The following is an 18,901-nucleotide window of genomic DNA, read 5'->3' on the forward strand; positions in this document are numbered from 1 at the left end:
CAACATTTATTACTTGCTGTCCTGAGTTTGAAGGTTGTTTTGATGAGAACCCTCTCAAGCATTTTAGGAATCCTTACTTCCAGACACAAAAGTCCAGCCCTAAATATATAAGTTTTAGCAGACAAGCCAACAGAAGTTCTGGAAAATGGGATAAAACTAACCTGCTCAAGGTTTTGTGTGTGTTTGGCTAGCTACTTGGTGCCCTCTTGTGTCCAATACCTAAACCCAAAAGAGCAGAAAGCCAACAAGTACGGTTGTTATTGTTGTCGCTATGTGATATAGAGCCAAAAGCGACCCATAGCTGACCCTCCTGTAGGTTTTCAGAGACTATAAATCACACAGGAGGAGATTGTTCATCTTTCTCCTGAAAAACAGCTGATGGATTTGAACTGGCTGCCTTTGGGCTTGCAGAGCAACACCTTGCCACTAGGCTACCAGTTGTTTTGTGCCATCAAGTTGCGATAGACTCATAGCTGACTCTCCAGTGGGTTTTCAGAGGCAGTAAACTGCACGAGAAGAAATTGCTCATTTTCCTGTGGAGTGGTGGGGTGGATTCAAACTATGTGCCTTTGGGGTAGTGGCACAGTTTCTTACCATTAGGCCACAAATTACTACTGTCATTGCCTACAGATGGCCTCTGTGGCCAGAGACAGGCCAGTGGGCTAGACTCTGGAGTGGATGTGGGCCCCTGTAGGCTCTCTGGGAAGTACTGAAAACCCTCTGGGTGCTTTCCTGGCCTTGGTGCCCCTCACTATCCCTCACTGGGACAGCTTGTCAAAATGCATCCAGGTGAATGGGTGACAAAACTCACGCAATTGCAATTGCACCTTCAGAAAAATGGATCAAAATGTTGCTCAAGCTCAGAGTTTGACCAGTAGACTTTTCCTGCTGACTTACTGCCCAAGCCAGAGATTTATTTCTCTCTCCCTTTTTCTTTTTTTTAAAAGAAAAATTGATTCTTTTGTTGAAGGCCATTTAGGCTACTGAGGAGAAACTGCAAAGGCAGTTCTGAATGTGCTAAGTCAGTGGGAGATAATGGGCACTGTGTGTCCAGAAAAGGTACGTCCCGCCCCCTGCTGTAAGTAGTCCTCAACTGGTTCCCACACAGGGACTGTCCCCTTCACTGGTCGGCTCCCTCTAACTCCCACTATCTCGGCCAGGTCACCAAATCATGTCCCGCCCTGGTGTGAAAAGACACCCTTTACACCCAGGCCATGATACACGCAAACACAAGACTTTCTCGAGGATGCAGGGTTGGTTCTGCACACAGACCTGAGCTCCTTTAGCAAACAGCACTGATTGGAGCCTAACGTCCTGACCAGGCTCAGGCTACTCCTTGTATAAACTGGATCACAAAACTCCTAGAAATCAAACTACTAAGGCTCTCCAAGTCCTAATCTTCCCATTGGCAAAGTGAAGATATCAACCTGGAAATTATCACAACGTACATCTAGGGATTTTATAGGCTGAATGTGCTCGGAAATCCCTGTAGACATACCTTCTTGCCTCTAACCACTTGAACACTTTTCAGCTCTCTTCCATTCAGCCTCTTTGCCCTTGTGCCTTAGGAACCTTTTTGTGGTCTGTGCCCGCAGGCCACGTTCCCTCCAGTGCTCCTCATACCCCAGCACTTCTCAGACCCCAGCAGTGGGCACATGGCATTGTGACTGTCTGTCCTCTGGCCTGTGCCTCTCCTGTAATAAATCTGTGGTGAAAGAGCAGAGATCACTTCTGCCTGATTCACTGTGACATCCACAGAGCCTGACACAGTGCTGAGCGCACAGTACATGCTCAGTAAACATGTGTTCAAATAACCAGATGAACTCAGAATGAAATGCCGTCGGGACCAGGGGCAGAGGCTGTCAGGACAATATTGTTGTTGTTAAGTGCTGTCAAGTCATAGACAGCTCATAGCAACGCTATGAACAAAAGACCCGAACACTTTTATAACTTTCATCATTTTTCCACGTTCATAGAGTTCTGGAAGCAAGCTATTTTGGAAGTGGATGCCATTCCTGCTTCCACGCATGTTTTAATTGAGGAGTTCCACCAAACACTGTCCGCCATGGGTAACCATTATTACACAGGACAATGGCTGAGGTAAAACATGCACTTACCCACTGTACATATTCTGTGGCCCTATCAAGTCAATCCTGAGTCTGTGGGCACGTATGCTAGTGAGGTCTCTGCCAGTGATTTTCAGAGCCCTCTATATTTTTAGGTGCATTAGTGACAAAAGCAAGTAGCACTTGTGGCCTGGTAGATAGAGAGTACACTGCCAACTCAAAAGCAGGAAGTTCAAATCCACCAAAGAAAAATGATGAGTCTTCTTCAAGGTGAGGCTTATAGCCTCTGAAAACCCACTGGAGGTCTGCTGTGAATCAGTTCTACCTTGATGGCAGTGAAAAACAAAACTAACCCAAAGGCTGGCAGTTTGAACTCAATCCATGTGGGAAGAAAAATCTAATGCTCTCTTCTCATAAAGATCACAGTCAAGACAATGCCATGGAGCAGTTCTGCTCTGTGGCATGTGAGGCCAAAGAGTGAGAGAACTGAATTAGCTCTGGGAAACAAGTTTGGGATTTGGGGAATTGTGAAAGAAGAATCCCCACCTCAACTAGAGAAGTTCTGCTTTTAGTATTTTGTGTTTATGGTTCTCAACGTGATTTTGTTGAAAAATGTTATTCTGTGGGCACAAAGCAAGAGAAGGAGGCATTTGAAAACCACTGATTTAGCCATATAGCCTTGTTTCACAGAGGAGCAAACAAAGACGCCAGGAGGAGAGAACCTTTTCCCAAGGTCACATAGCTCAGTCTCCGTGTGGAAAGGCCTGGACCACTGAGCCATTGTTTCTTCCCTTCCTGGAAGTGGGGAAGGAAAGGATGAAGTAAGGAGCAGAGGGTCTGAGAGCAGACTGAGCAGAGCTCAAGGGTGTGCAGAACATGATGCCTTCTTCTGGAGCCCTCACAAAGACATCCTTGTCCTAGCCCGCTCACCTGGTCTAGGCTTGTGGGGAGGTGTGGGAGTTGTCAGAGGGCCTGACTGAAGTAGAAGGGGTGTGCATTCACAAACGCACGCACACACACAGAGCACCTGTGTTCATGGGTTCATTCCCACCCATCCTCCTGCCTGGCACTGATCAATTGCCCTGGTTCTGTTGTTTCCTTAGGCCATGGAGGGCTGAACCAGCTGGGAGGGGCTTTTGTGAATGGCAGACCCCTTCCCGAAGTGGTGCGTCAACGCATTGTAGACCTGGCCCACCAGGGCGTTCGGCCCTGTGATATCTCCCGCCAGCTTCGGGTCAGCCATGGCTGTGTCAGCAAGATCCTTGGCAGGTAAGCACGAAATTCATCCCTCTGGCCATCTTCCTGCACGGCTTTCCTTCCGCAGCGCACTCCCTGGCCAACCTCCCTCTCCAGAGCTCAGGGTCAGCTCCCTAATGTCAGAATCCATGTTGGGGCCTGAGCATTGCATTCTGATGATTGGGTGGGGGGGCCCTGAGCATTGCATTCTGATAATTGGGTGGGGGGGCCCTCTGTGTTTTCAGCCATGTCCCTCCTCATTTTACTGTTCCTTTATTTTTTTCTTGCCCTTCTTTGCTTCTTTGTTTATTTCTCTTTCCTTTAGTTTCTACATCTTTCCTTTTCTCCTTAGACCTATTCCTCATTTTCTGTAGGGTTCTCTGCTCTGGAAGCAGGAGAATCTGATCCTAATCCCTCCCTCACACGTCCTCTCCCTGCTGAGACCTGGGGAAGTGTACTCACCAGGGAATGCAAAAACCATCCCAAACCTGACGCTCACAAGAAGGGAAGGCTTGAGTTTGTGTTTCACAAATCATAATAATCATTGGGAATAATCCTGCAAAAATAATCATTGGGATTGCTTGATTAAATTAAGATGTCCAGGTCCCAGCCCATAAATCAGCATTTCTGAAAGGTTGAACTAGATGCTGTATTTTTTATGTTAGGACTGGGTGATACTGGTAACCACTAAGCATTAAGAACAATTGCGTTCCAAGGCTCAGTGTTTCACAGTTCAGGTTGCGCATTAGAATCACTTGAAAAGCTTCAAATAAAGCAGGGTGTGGGGAGATCAATATCTAGACCCACTCCATACTATTAAGTCAGAACTTCAGGGGAGAGAAAGGGCACAAATATTGGTGTTTTGTTTTTTTTTTAATGCCTCAGCAATTCTGGTTAAGCCCTAATGACACAATGGTTAAAGTGCTTGGCTGCTAACCAAAATATCCTCAGTTTAAGCCCACCAGCCTTTTTGCAGGAAAACTGTCTGTCTGTGTCGGTAAAGATTTACAGCCTTGGTGCCCTTTGGGACAGTTCTGCTCTGCCCTGTACTGTTGCTATAAATCTGAATCAACTCCATGGCAATAGTTTTCTGGTCTGGAAAGCAATTTTAATGTGCAGTTGGAGTTGAGAAGCACTGACCCACAGGCTCATCAGGGACCAAGAATGAAAGAAAGCCTGCTTCTGTCTGACACAGTCATACATTCTAATCGCAAAAGCCACTTCTACCAGAAAGGCCTCTACATCTGAGGATTCAGAATTTGAGTCAACTTAGTGTATGGTCCCCCTTCCCCAAGTCATGTGTGGGTTAAGAGAAGCTCTGATTGACAAGGCAATTGGGTCTGAACTGTAATTGAGTCCTGGAAAATTCTGACTGCTTGAATGACACTGTCAGGGAAAAATGCGGACCTTTGCTAGGGCTGCAAGAGAGGAATCCTGGGATGATCACTGGCGTTTTGAAAGAGGATGCTAAACTTTGTATGGCAGTGACAAGTGAGTGGGATGTTAAAGGGAAAGACCTTTTTCCTCCATGGCAGAGGACACTAGAGAGTTTCTACAACAAAGCAAAGGAGGATGTCCTGGTGTGTATCCAACTGGATCAAGTAAAGAACTGAAGGGACAAATTAGGGGCCTTATAAAGGTAGGCTCAGTTTAAGGAAGAAGACTTGGACAGGCATAATAGCGAGGCTGAGATTTCACAGTCCATGAGGTGGAAAAGAGACTCGTTTTGATAGTGATGGGCTTGGGGTGAGGGCTGCGGTTCAGGCTTGGACAAGATGAAAAGCGAAACAAGACAAGGCCCACGAAGGCCGGCTCACTTCCTTGGGTAGACATGAAGCTAGAGCAGTCAAGGAAACGGTAACGTTTTAGCCAAGAGGAGATTGAAGAAACCACTAAGCACTTACAATATTCACCCAGGACACATATACCAGATTTCCTTTCTTAGAAGAAACTCTTTCTTGGCCCAGAAGAGATTCCTATGAATTCTCTGTTACAGGACATTGGTTAGAGAGGGGGAAAGGCAGAGCCAGGCATTGCACAGTGAGGTCTACGGCAGAAGGTTCTGACTGAGCAATAGCATAAACTTACCTGAGCAGTGAAAACAGACCAGCCTGGGCACATTGGGGGTTTGAGACAAACCATTGGGGTATATTTTACCCCCATATTCCTGCACAGAAGCTTCTGAATACAGCCAGAGTCTCAGGTTGAATCCCTGCCCCAAGGTCCCACCTGCTTATTGGGTAAATCTTTGGGGTTCTCTATTGGAGTAGGTACTACGAGACTGGAAGTATCCGGCCTGGAGTGATAGGGGGTTCTAAGCCCAAGGTGGCCACCCCTAAGGTGGTGGAGAAGATTGGGGACTACAAGCGACAGAATCCCACCATGTTCGCATGGGAAATCCGAGACCGGCTACTGACGGAGGGTGTCTGTGACAATGACACGGTGCCCAGTGTCAGCTCCATCAACAGGTGAGAAAGGAATCCTCTGAGGTGGGATTTAGGGGAATTTTAAAAGGGGTCTGATGATGAAATTTGCTTTGGTGAAGAACAGCTTGCAAAGGGAATTTGTGCAGATGAATTAGGCAGGACGCTCCCTGGCACAAGACCTCTCCCCATTTGTCCTTGGGCATCTCCCAAGGCATTCTTCTATCCTCGGGGAATATTAGTAGTAATTACCTTTTTCATTCATCATATCTTTTCATGCACTAAAAATATTCTTCAGTAGTTTCCTCAGCCACAAGGCCTCTAAGCTGGCTCTCACTCAAGCATTCAGGCATTTGTTAAGTCACTCAGTTACTCCTTCTCTACTTTCAGCAATCATTTACTCACTCATTCCTTCACACATCATTCGATAATTAGGTACCAGGTCCAGAAACATATGAGTCCTGTGTTTGAAGAGCTTACAGGCTAATGAGAATAGAGACAGTAATCAAGAAACCACACGAACAGCTGTGAAAGTGATCTCTGAGTGTGTGCAGGTGATGTGGTTTAAGGGAGTTAGAAAAGGCCTCTCTCTGAAGAAACAGTAAAAGTTAATTAGATGAAAGGAGAAGGGGCATGAGCCCTAGATAGGAGCAACAGCATGTGCAAAGGCCCTGTGTCCAAGAAGCTGAAAGATGACTGAAGATGCCAGCAGAGGTTGCCCTTCAGGGGCTGGTAGCCTGTGAGTCTTGCCTTTAACCTATTAGCAATGGAAAAGCCTTTGGGCATATGTTAAGCAAGACTCCAACTTGAATTTCAGGAAGTCCATTCTGGCTGCAGTAGGGAGACGAGATTAGAAAGGGGTGGATGGAGACAGACTGGTAAATGGTCCTAGAGAGACATGGCAGTGCCATATACTAAGGATGGTGTTTCCATACCAAGAACCAGTTCCACCTCCTGACCACCCTGTATCAGGCTCTAAATCTTAACAGAAGATTACTTCTGCTTTCTTCTGTGGAGTGGCTAGGAGGTTTGAACTGCTAACACTCAACCTTCTACACCCCCTGGGCTTTTTAGTGAGACAGAATTGTTGCTATTATGAGGTGCCATCGAGTAAACCAGGACTCATAGCCACCCAACGAAGAATGGTTCTGGGTCCCGGTCCTGTCCTGCACCATCCTTACCATCCCTGATGTACTCAAGCCCATTGCCGCATTCACCGTTGGTCTAGCTTGTTGAGGACTTCCTGTCTCTGACCTGCCACCTTGCCCAGCATGTCTTTTTTCCCCAAGGACTGTCCCCTCCTAAAAGCTCAGAGAGTGTGAGATGAAGGTTCACTGTCCTTGCCTCTAAGGAGCACTTTGCTTGACCTAGCTAAATGTTGGCAAGGTTTAGAAGATCCAGCTCACAGAATTGATGATGACTTTGATGGGAAAGTGCTGGAGAAGTGGATGTTAAATCCACCTCTATTTCTGTCTTAAATGCCAATCATAAATGGAGGACCTGGGATCCTCCCCAGAGGAAGGTGTAGTGCTTGATCCTGGAAAGGGTGGGTTTGAGGTGCCTTTCAAATACTTGAGTGAGGTGTCAAAAAGGCAATTAGATCTGGGAAACCTTGAGTCAGTTCCCTTCTCTTTGTTGATCTTTTCTCTCTGCTCCATAGAATCATCCGGACCAAAGTACAGCAACCTTATAACCCTATGGACAGCTGTGTGGCCACCAAGACGCTTAACCCAGGACACACACTGAGTGAGTGCTGATCCCATCTGTGCGCATGCACACCTCTACCTAAACATACATCCACACAGCCACACAATCACATATCAACATGCCCACATCTGTACCCTCATAAACACAGATGTTGGTGGGTACTGTCGAGTCAGAACCAACTCATATTTGACCTTCCAGAAGGTTTTCGGAGACCATATAATTGCACAGGAAGAGATTGCCCATCTTTTTAAAGAGTAAAAGTGTATTTAAACTATGTGTCTTTGAGTTGACAGAGCAACTCCTTACCACTAAGCCACCAGAGCACCCTTTCATCTAGATGTAGGCTGAGCCAGCTAATCCTCTGTTGTAAGGCCTTGCCTGGTTTCCAGGGAAGGTTTGCTTTACAGTGGTTAGAAATATCCAGTAGCCGAAATTCTTCAGATTGCATTGACTCCGAAGCTCTCTCTCTCATCATTAGTGCCCTCAGAGAAGAGACCTTCAATCCTCCCCAGAGGTCAACCCTCTCCAGGTTGTTGCTTCTTCCACAGGGGCAGCTGAAGCAGCAAGAAGTGACACGTCACTTTCATGTCCTGACTCTCGCCTTCTCGCCCTCTTCAGTCCCCAGCTCAGCTGTGACACCGCCAGAGTCACCACAGTCAGATTCCCTGGGTTCCACCTATTCAATCAACGGGCTCCTAGGGATTGTTCAGCCGGGCAGCGACAGCAAGAGGAAGATGGATGACAGTGAGTGTCGAGGGGACAGGGGTGCAGGAGGGCAGTTGATGGGACAGAAGTCCGTCTCATGGACTTGTCTGTGAGTATTACTCCAGCCCTTAGAGTGGCCGGACCTGACTCTAAGACAGCCACAGCCCAGGGCCTGGGAACAAGTTCAGCCTGCTCTGCTCCCCCACACTAGCCTGACTGCATGGAGCCAGGGAGCAGGGAATGGGCTGATAGATGCATCCTGCTGAAACTCTCTCCTGGGACACCAGGCGACCAGGACAGCTGCAGGCTGAGCGCTGACTCCCAGGGCAGCAGTGGTGGGCCTCGCAAGCACCTTCGCACGGACACCTTCAGCCAGAACCACCTCGAGTCACTGGAGTGTTCCTTTGAGCGGCAGCACTACACGGAGGCCTATGCCTCCCCCAGCCATACCAAAGGCGAGCAGGTGAGGACACCCCAGCCCTGAGGGAGGGTGGGGAGCAGGGCACTTCAAAAGCCCTACTATGAGCTTTAGTTCATCAGCAGTCCTAACATCTGTCTCTCTCTCCTCACAGTCCCCTTCACTTCCTTTATCCTAGAGCTCAAAGGCTGCTCTGTTTCCCTCCTGAAAGAACTGCACAGTATAATTATTAGTTACTCCAGACTACAGGTGCAGGCCCCAACACTGGCGGGCACTACAAAGCCTTCAGTCACTTTCGCCCCACCTCCAGTGGGTCGCTCTGCACACACCTTGGCTCAGCATTATGCATGTTCCTGGACATACCAGCCTCATTCACACCTCCCTGCCCTTGCCCTCTCCAAATATCTTTCCTCCTACCCTTTTGCCTGGAAAAATACTACCGAGGCATCATGACTCAGCACAGGCCCATCAGTGCAACCCACACCTCTAAGAGAACCCAGCTCGCCTCACCCTGCATTGCCCAGCTTGCTGCCAGTTTGACATACTCTCTGTCAAACAGCTAGTGCTGTGATGATCTGGATGCTGGTGTCGAGGGACAGTGGGACAAGGCCGTCCCATTCCTTAAGGACATCTTTATTTTTTTCCACCTGTAATTTCCAGTGCATGGCACAGTACCCTACCTGCAATAAAATAAGCCCAGCCAGTTGCCATCAAGTGAATGCAGACTTGGGGCAGCCCCATGTGTGTCTGAGGAGACGCATAGGAGTTTCATGGCTGTCACCTTTCAGGAACTTTCAGGAACAGTTTGCCAGGCCTTTCTTCTGAGATGCCTTGGGATTGCTTGGACCCACCCATCTTTCAGTTAGTCCTTAAGTGCTAAACCGTTTGCTCCATGCAGGGACTCTTGTAGTTATAACGTTGTTGTTGTTAGCTGCGATCAGGAGGCACAGAGCCATAGCAACCCTACGTATAACAGAATGAAACACTGCCCAATCCCACATCATCCTCACAATCTCAGCTGTGTTTAAGCCTACAGTTGTTGCAGCTGTGTCAATCAATCCCATTGAGTGACTTCCTCTTTTTTACCAACGCTCTAATTTTCCAAGCATGCGGTCCCGTTCTGAAGACTGGTCTCTCCTGATAGAACTTTTAATGTTTGTGAGATGAAGTTTTATCATCCTCGCTTCTAAGGAGCACCCTGCTCACACTACTTTTGTTGTTGCTGTTGTTAGGTGCCATCAAGTTAACTATGGCCTGTAGCAGCCCTGTGAACAACAGATCTGAACCCTGTCCTACCCTGTGCCAGCCTCATAATCTCTTCCATTGTCACAGTCACTGTCAGTCCATCCCGCTGAGGGTCTTCCTCTCTTTTGCTGACCCTCCACTTTCTAAGCATGATGTCCCTAAGGAATAGTCTTTCCTTGTTGTTGTTGCTGCTGTTATGTGCCAAGTCGCCTGCAGCCCTCATAGCTCTGAAATCTGCTCTATTCTGTGCCAAATTTATTGTCTCTGACACAATTACCCCCATTATCCTAGTCACTGAATCAATCTAGCTCATCAAGGGTCTTCCTCTCTTGCACTGTCCTTCACACTCCCAAGCATGATGCACCTCTCCAAGGACCCCAAAGTATGTCAGACGAAGCTTTAGAATCCTTGCCTCCAAGGAGCAGCCTGATCACCCTCTCCAGAATAAACTTGTTTTTTCTCCTAGAAGTTCAGGTTGTATTTATTTAATACTCTTTTCCAGCATGTGAAATAAAGGTTTATTACATCAATACAAATTCAAGAGTTGAGAAACCTAGGATAATAAACTGCAGGAGGCACTTTTCTTCCCAGCACTGGGGACAGGGGAACCTTTCATTTGTGCTGGTGGGTGGCTGTTGTTGAGAGCTGGCACAGGTGTCAGAGGAGCTCCCTTGAGTCCAACAGAAAGAAGATCCCAAACTCAGACCTTATAGAGTCACCGGTCTTTTCATTGTTATCAACGGTCTTGGATTCCTCCTTCCCCTCATCTCACAAACTTAAATGGCTGAAAAGTTGACTGGGTTCATTTCTGCTGAACTCTCTGCTCATCCTTATTTAATCCCATGTGCCTTTAAGATCTGAGTAGAACAATGGCCACGAAGCCCACAACCAGCTAAATGACCAGCTTCTGGACCCATGCCAGCCCCTGCAGTGGAGCAGGAAATCTGCGTCAGCAATTTTGTCAGCCTGGCTGTGGCAACCACGAAGGGAGCATAGAAAGCCAGGTGTCAGCAGCTGTGGGTAGAGGGCCTGGGTGCTCATCAGTCTGGCAGCGCCAGCAGCTGCCAAATGGCTCCAGGAGGAACATGGGACTGCGAGGGGTGGGGATGCTGCAGGGAATCACTGTGTAAGAGCAAGCAAGTGGCAAACCAGGCCAAAGAAAAGCTGCCTCAGAGTCCCAGGAACCCTTGGTGTCCCAGAGCCTGGCTCCGCCCTGAGTTCCCCAGGGCACCTTGTGTGATTAAAGCATCGTGGGATGTACACATTCAGAGAATCCTGCAGTGAGACAGTGTCAGAGCACAGGCAGACTTGCTGACCACCTCGTCACGCTTTTCCAGTTGTGTGGAGATGAGGACAGGGCCAGGGACATGTGGGAGGGCTATGAGGAAGTAGGTTATGGCATTCAGCCTCCTACAGAATCCTCAGCCCTGGTTTCACTCAATCCACTGGCAAGAAGCTGAGCTGCAATTCCGAAGGCACGGGGTTCAAGTTCACCAGCTGCTTTGTGGGAGAAGGATGGGCCATCTCCTCCCATGTGATTAACTGCCTCTGAAAACCCACTGAAGGGTCAGCTATGGGTCAGTTCCGGCCTGATGGCACACAACAACATCTTTTTATATATTTTGCCTTCATGTCAATCTTTTGAAGACTGAGAAAACAACTGAACTACTCTAACCATTCAACCCAAAGATGAAAATGGGATCCAGAATCCCCTTATTATTGTTGTCAGCTGCTGTGGAGTTCATTCTGGCGCAAGGACCTCATCTGTCACATAGTAGAACCATCCCATTAGCTGCTCCTGGCTGTAATCCTTATGGAAACACAGCACCAGTCTTCTTTCTGTAGGACCCCGGGATATGCACTTTGAGCCAGCAGTCAAGTACAACTGTTTGCACCATCTAGTGACCTTCTGCCAATAACTTATCCACTTGCTCAGTCAGTCATTTTTTTTAGTCTGTCTTGGTTTGAGAGACAGGGAGAAGCTAACCTGTGTTCAGAGCCCCTTCTGGCCACATAGTCTTTGCCAGTCATCATTCTGACTCTCTAGTCTATAAAAAGTCTTGCTACTAAGGCAAAGATCATGCCTCTTTGGTGCAACCCACCAGAGGCTCCACGGGAGAAAGATGGGTCCTGTGGGATTCATCGCCTTGGAAACCCAAAGGAGGATCAGCTATGAGTCAGTTCTGACTTGATGGAAATGTGTGAGGTGTGTGTTATTACCAAGAGAAGTCAAACAGGAAAGTTTGCATTGTGCCAGGCTGCTAACCAGCATGTTGTCAGTGTGAACCCACCCCCAAGGGAGGAAGGTAGGCAGTATCCTCCTGTAAAAATCGATGGCAGAGCTACCTCTATAAGTGAATTGGCTAGATGGCAATGAGTTTAGTTTTGTTTTGGCATTCTTACCAAGCACTTTGTGCTAAGCATTTTAGTTATATGCCATAACGTATTGTTATTAGGAACTCTGGTGGCCTAGTGATAAGAAGTTGCACTGCAATCCCAAAGGTATGTGGTTCTAATCCATTAGCTGCTCCAGGGGAGAAGGATGGACAACTTCCTCCCATGATTAGCTGCCTCTGAATCAAACCCATGGAGGGCCAGCTATAGGTTGATTCTGACTTGATGGTATTCAATAACAACAACACATGCCATCAAGTCAGCACGAACTCATACCTGGCCCTCCTAGTGGGTTTTCATAGGCTATAAAACCAAGTTGCTCCTTGGAGCCAAGAATTTTATTTTATTTTTATTTTTTTTTCTTTCTTGCAATTCATTTTTTTAATTTTAGAGTGGTTTACCTACAAAGTTTGTATACATTGCCCCTCACACTGGATCCACTACCTCCCCGACCCAACCCCTTCCAACCATCAAACCTTCTGGGCCTCATAATTACCATACACCCCCACCACTCATCTCCACCCTCTGCTCTCCCCTCTTCCCCCTACTTAGTTCCCTATACATGTTTTACTAGTTATCTATTTCTACAACCATGGTTTTATACAGTATTTGCCTTATGGGAGTGAGTTAGTTCACTTAGTATAATACTCTCCAGTCCCTCCAAGTTAGGTAGACACTATTAGTGGGATTGTAAAATGGTACAACCATTCTGGAAGGCAGTTTGGAGCTTCCACAGAAAGCCGAACATAGAAATTCCATATAACCCAGCTGTTCCACTGCTTGGACTATACCCCAAGAAAATGTGAACTGAGGCATAAATGGAGACTTGTACACCAATGTTCACAGGAGCATTATTCACCATTGCAAGAACATGGAAACAGCCCAGATGTCCAACCACAATCAAATAGACAGAGAAAGTATAGTACATTTACACAATGGAATACTACGCAGCATGCAGGAGCAATGATTTTTAGAGTCAAGAATTTTTAAGCTCTGTTTCACACATAACTTTGAGCATGTTGTCAGGAGAGACCAATCCTTAGAGGAGGACATCATGCTTGAAAGGATGGAGAGTGAGCACAGGAGAGGAAGACCCTGGGTGAGAAGGATTGACACAGTGACTGTGGCAATGGGGTCAAGTGTGTCAGAGACAGTGAATTTGGCTAGGAAAAGGCAAAGTTCAAAGTCAGTGTTCATAGTGTCACTATGTGTTGCAGTCAACTCAACAGCATCTAACAACAAAACAAAATTGTACAGGTGGAGACTGCCCATCTTTTGCCTGTGGAGCAGCTGGTGGATCTGAACCATGAGCTTTGGGTTGCCAGCTCTGCTCCTTACCATTAGGTCACCAGATAGACAAACCTAAAATCTCATCTACTCTTTACATGAGCCCTGTGAAGTGGATTTTACTATTCCTGGCAGATAGTAAGAACATGAGGGCTCAGAGAAAGGAAGTAGGCTGAAGTTGTTGGGCCGGGTATTGCAGAAGCAGGACTGAAACTCAGTTTCTTGAACTCCAGAGCCCAAGTTCTAATGCACTGTGCCACATTGTCCCCCAATTCAATCCTAATTCTGGGTGGTTGGCGGGGGTGGGGGGGGAATCTGGCCACTCATGGGCATTGAAGCTTTGATGAGCTCGGCTTTGGTTTTGTCTTTTTTTCTTATCAGAGTTGCCTGGAATTTTGAAGAGCTGTAAGATTTTGAGTAGTTATTTTTGTCTAAAACTGAGGTGCTCATATGGCATTTGAAAGTTTCCTTACACTCACTAGAAATTGGGTATTTTGTTCAATCCCATTAAGCTACCCTCTGAGTAACTCCACCCTGTCTCACAGTGGGCCCCCGTGGAAGGCACAGAACCAGAACTCCATCTAGTCACTAATTGCTAGTGTGTACTAATATGAAAGAAGTGAAGAAGAAATCCATCTGTTCTGATGGAGTACTGCACTTTCTCTGAAGATGGTAAAAGATTAAAAGACCTGGGTTTTAGTCTCAGTTTTATTATCTGCAACACTTACCTTTCTGAGTTTCAGTCTTTCCACATTGAAAAAAGAAACCTTTTACAAAACAAAAAGCTAGACTTGTCTCACCCTGACCCCACTGCCAGGCTATTGATGGGCAAAGCTCTTCTCAAATAGAAGGGGCGCTCCTGTTATCTAGTTGAGGGCAATCTTGAAAAGCGCAGATATTGCTGTGCTGCTTTGGTTTAGATCTTGGCTGCTGACAAAGAAGTATGACAAGTTCCCCACCTCTCTGTGTCTAAGTTTCCCACATGGATGGAATGGAAATAATACTAACATAATCAGAGTAGTGAGTACTGTGAGCTGACTACCCCCTGCCTTTGGTGCCATCTTACCCCCTTTGAGGCTCAACAGTGAAGGTTCAGGGGGCAGAGGCTGCCCTTTGAAGTAGACTTGCTGTTCGCTTCCTGGGCTTGCATTTCACCAGTGGCACTGAATTACAGAAAGGGGAGCCTTGAGCCAAAGGACTGGGAGATAACAGTAGGAACGTTGGTTTGAGAAGAACAGATTAAACAAGCTAAATGAAGGCAAGAAAGCAGAAGGGGGAATGAGAAGAGTTTTTCCTGCCAGCTCCTACAGCCTCACTGCCCTCACTGTCCTGGGAAGGGCTTTGTTTGCTCTTGCTTGCCTGAGATCCTAAAGCCAGGGATCCCAAAGCCTTGGCCACTCTGTGCGCTGACTTCTCTTTCCTCCCCAGGGCCTCTACCCACTGCCCTTGCTCAACAGCACCCTGGATGACGGGAAGGCCACGCTGACTCCTTCCAACACACCCCTGGGGCGCAACCTCTCCACTCACCAGACATACCCCATGGTGGCAGGTATGGAACCCAGAATGTCCTGGGTCATCTGGATCCAGCTGCAAAGGTGGGATGGCGGGCAGGGGAAGGCAGAGCTTGGCCAGCTGTGACGAGGAAGGCACTGGAGCCCTGGGCTTGTGAGGAGGCTGGACTGTGCTCGCTGGGCCTCAAGATGGGCTCAGCCTCATGTTAGCTCCTCACTTGCCCCCTCTCCTCCGCGGGGACTGAAGGGCCGCACACTCATGCACCTTCACAGTAGAGGGCACAGCAGGGAGGCCAGCTTCTCCCTCCCCTCCACATTCAACCTGAGGAACATCTTCAGGCCCCTGCCTCCGCGCGCCCCCAGACTCAGACAGGAGCCCAGGTCTGCCTGACCCAGCCCCCGCCCGCCGCACCCCTCCCCACATCTCATGCTTGGTTTGTGCATGTCCCCACCCCATCATCTCACACCCCTCTCTCCTTGTTGTCTCCCTCCCTCCGGCAGATCCTCATTCACCCTTCGCCATAAAGCAGGAAACCCCCGAAGTGTCCAGTTCTAGCTCCACCCCTTCCTCTTTATCTAGCTCCGCCTTTTTGGATCTGCAGCAAGTCGGCTCCGGGGTCCCAGTCGGTGCCTCGGGCCCGCCCTTCAATGCTTTTCCCCATGCTGCCTCCATGTACGGGCAGCTCTCGGGTCCGGCCCTCCTCTCAGGTACGACAGGGAGGTCCCCACGTGCAGATGTCTTGGGGGGCGGGAGGGGGGGTCCACAGGGCTGGCCGCCTGCGCCCCTGGCTCGGGCCCAGCCCGTGATGGCCTCCAGGTACGTCCCCTTTAACCCTGTTCCCTAATTCCTCTGGCAACTTTTGGAGGTGCCGAGATTGTCCCTCCTCCCTGGCCAGCACAGGCCTTGGAAAGGGGCTGTGAGGAAAGCAGGTTTCAGAATCCTGCACCAAGGCTCCCTGGAAATGTTGCATCTTGGACTAGGTACCAGGGGCTGTGAAATGTTGAATGAACTCTTGGTTGTGGTAGAAAATAATTTTGGTAAGAAAAAGCCATTGGTTTTTGGAGCCAATTTCAGGCTCAGATTTTTAAAGAAGACAGAGTGATTTTAGTCCCTACAGTGTAGCTATCTTCACACCACCTAAACATGTCACCCTCTGAGGACACACAAGAGTTTTTTAAACAAGGTGAACTGAGAGTGAGTCGTCAACCTGAAAGATGGAGGGATTGTTGCCTTACCTCAGGAATCTCACTGACTTCCAAAAAAGTTAAATGAGGACACAGGCCTGGGAAGAGAGAGGGCCTGGCAAAGGGGCAGTGTGGTGCTCAACTGGGTGAAGCTAGACCTGAGCCTGGCAGGACAGATCCCTGTAGAGATGTCCCTGGCAGGCTAACCAACCAGGGCCTGAGGAACCGCTGAAAAATCAGAAAGGAGCAGGCTGGGGAAGATCTGAGGTAGAATGCAGGCAAGGGCAGAGACCCACAACGGTCTTTAGTACCTGAGGGGTATACAGGAACGAGACTGTTTTGGACAAGTGCCCAGGCATTGAACCAGGACCAATGAAAGAAGTTAGAGGTGCAGCAAATTCCAGTTCTGTGTAAGGGAGGATTGTCATAACATTATAGCAACCTCCAGGGAGTGTGGGTACTTAGTGATATCTCCCCACTTACCCTTGCTACCTGCTAGAGCAGAGACAGATAAGATGCTGGGGGAGCTGTTCTAGAAATAGCTCTGAGTTAGACAAGTCATCGTCAGGTTTGCGGACTTGTTGGTCCCACTACCTTTACAGAAGCCAAGTATGAAAAATGGAAATAAAGAGCTATTCTGTTTAAAGTAGGAACCAAACTCCTCAAAAGTTTATGGTTTCATTTGAAAGCCATTGCACTCAACTGGGGAAGCTCTGATAACCTAAGTGTTCAGGAGCTGTGCTGCCAATCTAAAGATCCACAGTTCAAATCCACTAGCTGCTCTGTAAGAGAAAAATGAATAATCTCCTCCTATGTGATTTATTGCCTCTGAAGATCCACTGGAAGGTCAGTTATAAGTCTGTTTCAACTCGATGACATCCAACAACAACAGGACTCAACCAAGATCTCTACAAGCTAGAAAGTCCTCAAAGCCAATTCATTCAGTCTGTAAATCTTGTAGTCCCTCCCTCCAAATGGCCATATTGTCTGCCAGGTCTTACTAACACCTGCTTCCCCCCCCCAACTCTGTGATCCCTACATCTAATATGGGAGGTCATCTTGAAAGGATGGGCACAGAGGTAAATAAAGGAGACTTGGGGTGTAGGCAGAGAGGCATCAGTTAAAATCTGAATTGAGAAACTATTGGCTCACACTCTTGGGAATTTCTAAAGAGGATGAAGTCAGTGGAGATGGGCCATTTGTTTTAGCCAGAGTGATTAAAAGAGAAAAATCTTTGGATTGAGTGACAGCCAAAGAAACTAGGATGGGGAGGGGAACAGGGAGGTGTGCAAAGGAGGCTCACCCCTGCTGTGGGTGGTTGGAGCTGAACACTGGCAAGCCAGTGTGCCTGATGTGAATGGTAGGATTGGCTCTGGGGCTTGCAAGAAAGCAGATAAGAGATGAGGGTATGAATGAAGTATGTGATAATGGGAAATGGTTCCTTAGCTCCTGTCCACACTGCAGCGATGCTGAGAAGAACCAGCTAAGAAGAGAAAGAAGGGTGGATGGCAATGGAAGCTGATATATGGAAGCGCAGACTTAAGCTGGTGGCTTCATCTGTAATGAGTTGCACAGCCAACCCAAATGCTTCATCTCTCTATTGGTTTGAGTCCAGAAGAAGGTTGGACAGTCTCCTCTTTCATGCCATTCGTAACCCAGGAAATCCAATGCAGGATCGGCTGTGTGTTGATGGCAAAGAGTAAATGAGATGAAGTTCAGTTGGAACAACCCAGGGCAAACTCCTTGTTCCTAAAGCCCCTGCACTTAATCCATACACTTCTTGCCACTCTTCTGGGTCTCAGGTATCCTCTGTCAGCATGCAGTCAAATCATGATGACATTTCCAACTCTGCAGCTCCTGTTGATGTGAACATTCTCATTGCCAACTTCAGGACTACCATTCATCCAGCCCGTTAGACAAAACCATGAGCAGCAGATACCAGATGGTTGTTCAGGCAGCAGCTATCCTGGAGCTGGGCAGTGGGTGCCAGTTACTCAGCACCTGCCTGTCTTTGAGCAGCTGTACCCTCAAAGCTAGGCTCAGATGATGATGTCCTGCAAAGCATGAGCACCCAACTGCAAGGCTCAGTCTGAGGGTTGAAAATTCAGCACACAAATGGGGACACTTGGAAAAGTAGAGCGATAGCCACACTTGGAGAGGCTGGGATCCTGGGCGGATTGCCAAGAACAGGAAGCACTCAGGGCTCTCCTTCATGCAGCCAGGCCCAGCTCTGCCCAGTGGGTCGCCAGGCTGATGATGTGCCGAGTCCAGCATGTTGGGCTGGAGCTCCTTAAATCCTGCATACCTAAGACCTCTGATTGAGATTGTACCTAAATGCCTAGCATGAGGCTGAACCAAGGGGAGAGTACCAGGGAGATTTAACAAGGAGGACAGTTAGGACAAGAATGAGCTTTAGAACCTAGGGTACAAAAAAACCTGTCCAAGAGATGAAAGGGTAAATTGAAAGGGAAGAACAGACAAGATTGTCCTAGGTAATGTCACAGGCCAGGTAGCTGTCATCCTATATTTGTTGGTAGAGACAGCAACCTGTCCAACTGATTGGAAGAGACTGTGCCTGATCCAAGTCATGGTCTTTTCATTATCCTTTGTTGTTGTTGTTATGTGCCATCGAGTCGTTTGCGACTCATAGCGACCCTATGCACAACAGCCCTAAACTGTGCTCTATCCTGCGCCAACCGCACCGCCTCTGACACACCCATCCCG

At 48.0% G+C, this 18,901-nt stretch overlaps 1 protein-coding gene across 1 annotated transcript in view; it reads left to right on the top strand.

Moving 5' to 3' along the window:
* The first annotated feature begins 2,065 nt into the window (after positions 1–2,065).
* LOC102844176 (paired box protein Pax-8-like) overlaps positions 2,066–18,901 on the top strand; it is a 35,733-nt gene continuing 18,897 nt past the window's right edge. Inside the window, exons 1-8 of the mRNA XM_006900190.1 lie at positions 2,066–2,069; positions 3,170–3,335; positions 5,573–5,770; positions 7,386–7,471; positions 8,051–8,176; positions 8,425–8,600; positions 14,910–15,030; positions 15,494–15,700. Coding sequence (XP_006900252.1) covers positions 2,066–2,069; positions 3,170–3,335; positions 5,573–5,770; positions 7,386–7,471; positions 8,051–8,176; positions 8,425–8,600; positions 14,910–15,030; positions 15,494–15,700 — 1,084 coding nt within the window. The remainder of the gene's footprint in view (positions 2,070–3,169; positions 3,336–5,572; positions 5,771–7,385; positions 7,472–8,050; positions 8,177–8,424; positions 8,601–14,909; positions 15,031–15,493; positions 15,701–18,901) is intronic.

The sequence above is a fragment of the Elephantulus edwardii genome, unplaced genomic scaffold (genome assembly GCF_000299155.1).
Source record: "Elephantulus edwardii isolate Elephantulus edwardi_28Jun2011 unplaced genomic scaffold, EleEdw1.0 scaffold00275, whole genome shotgun sequence".
Taxonomy (NCBI): Eukaryota; Metazoa; Chordata; class Mammalia; order Macroscelidea; family Macroscelididae; genus Elephantulus; species Elephantulus edwardii.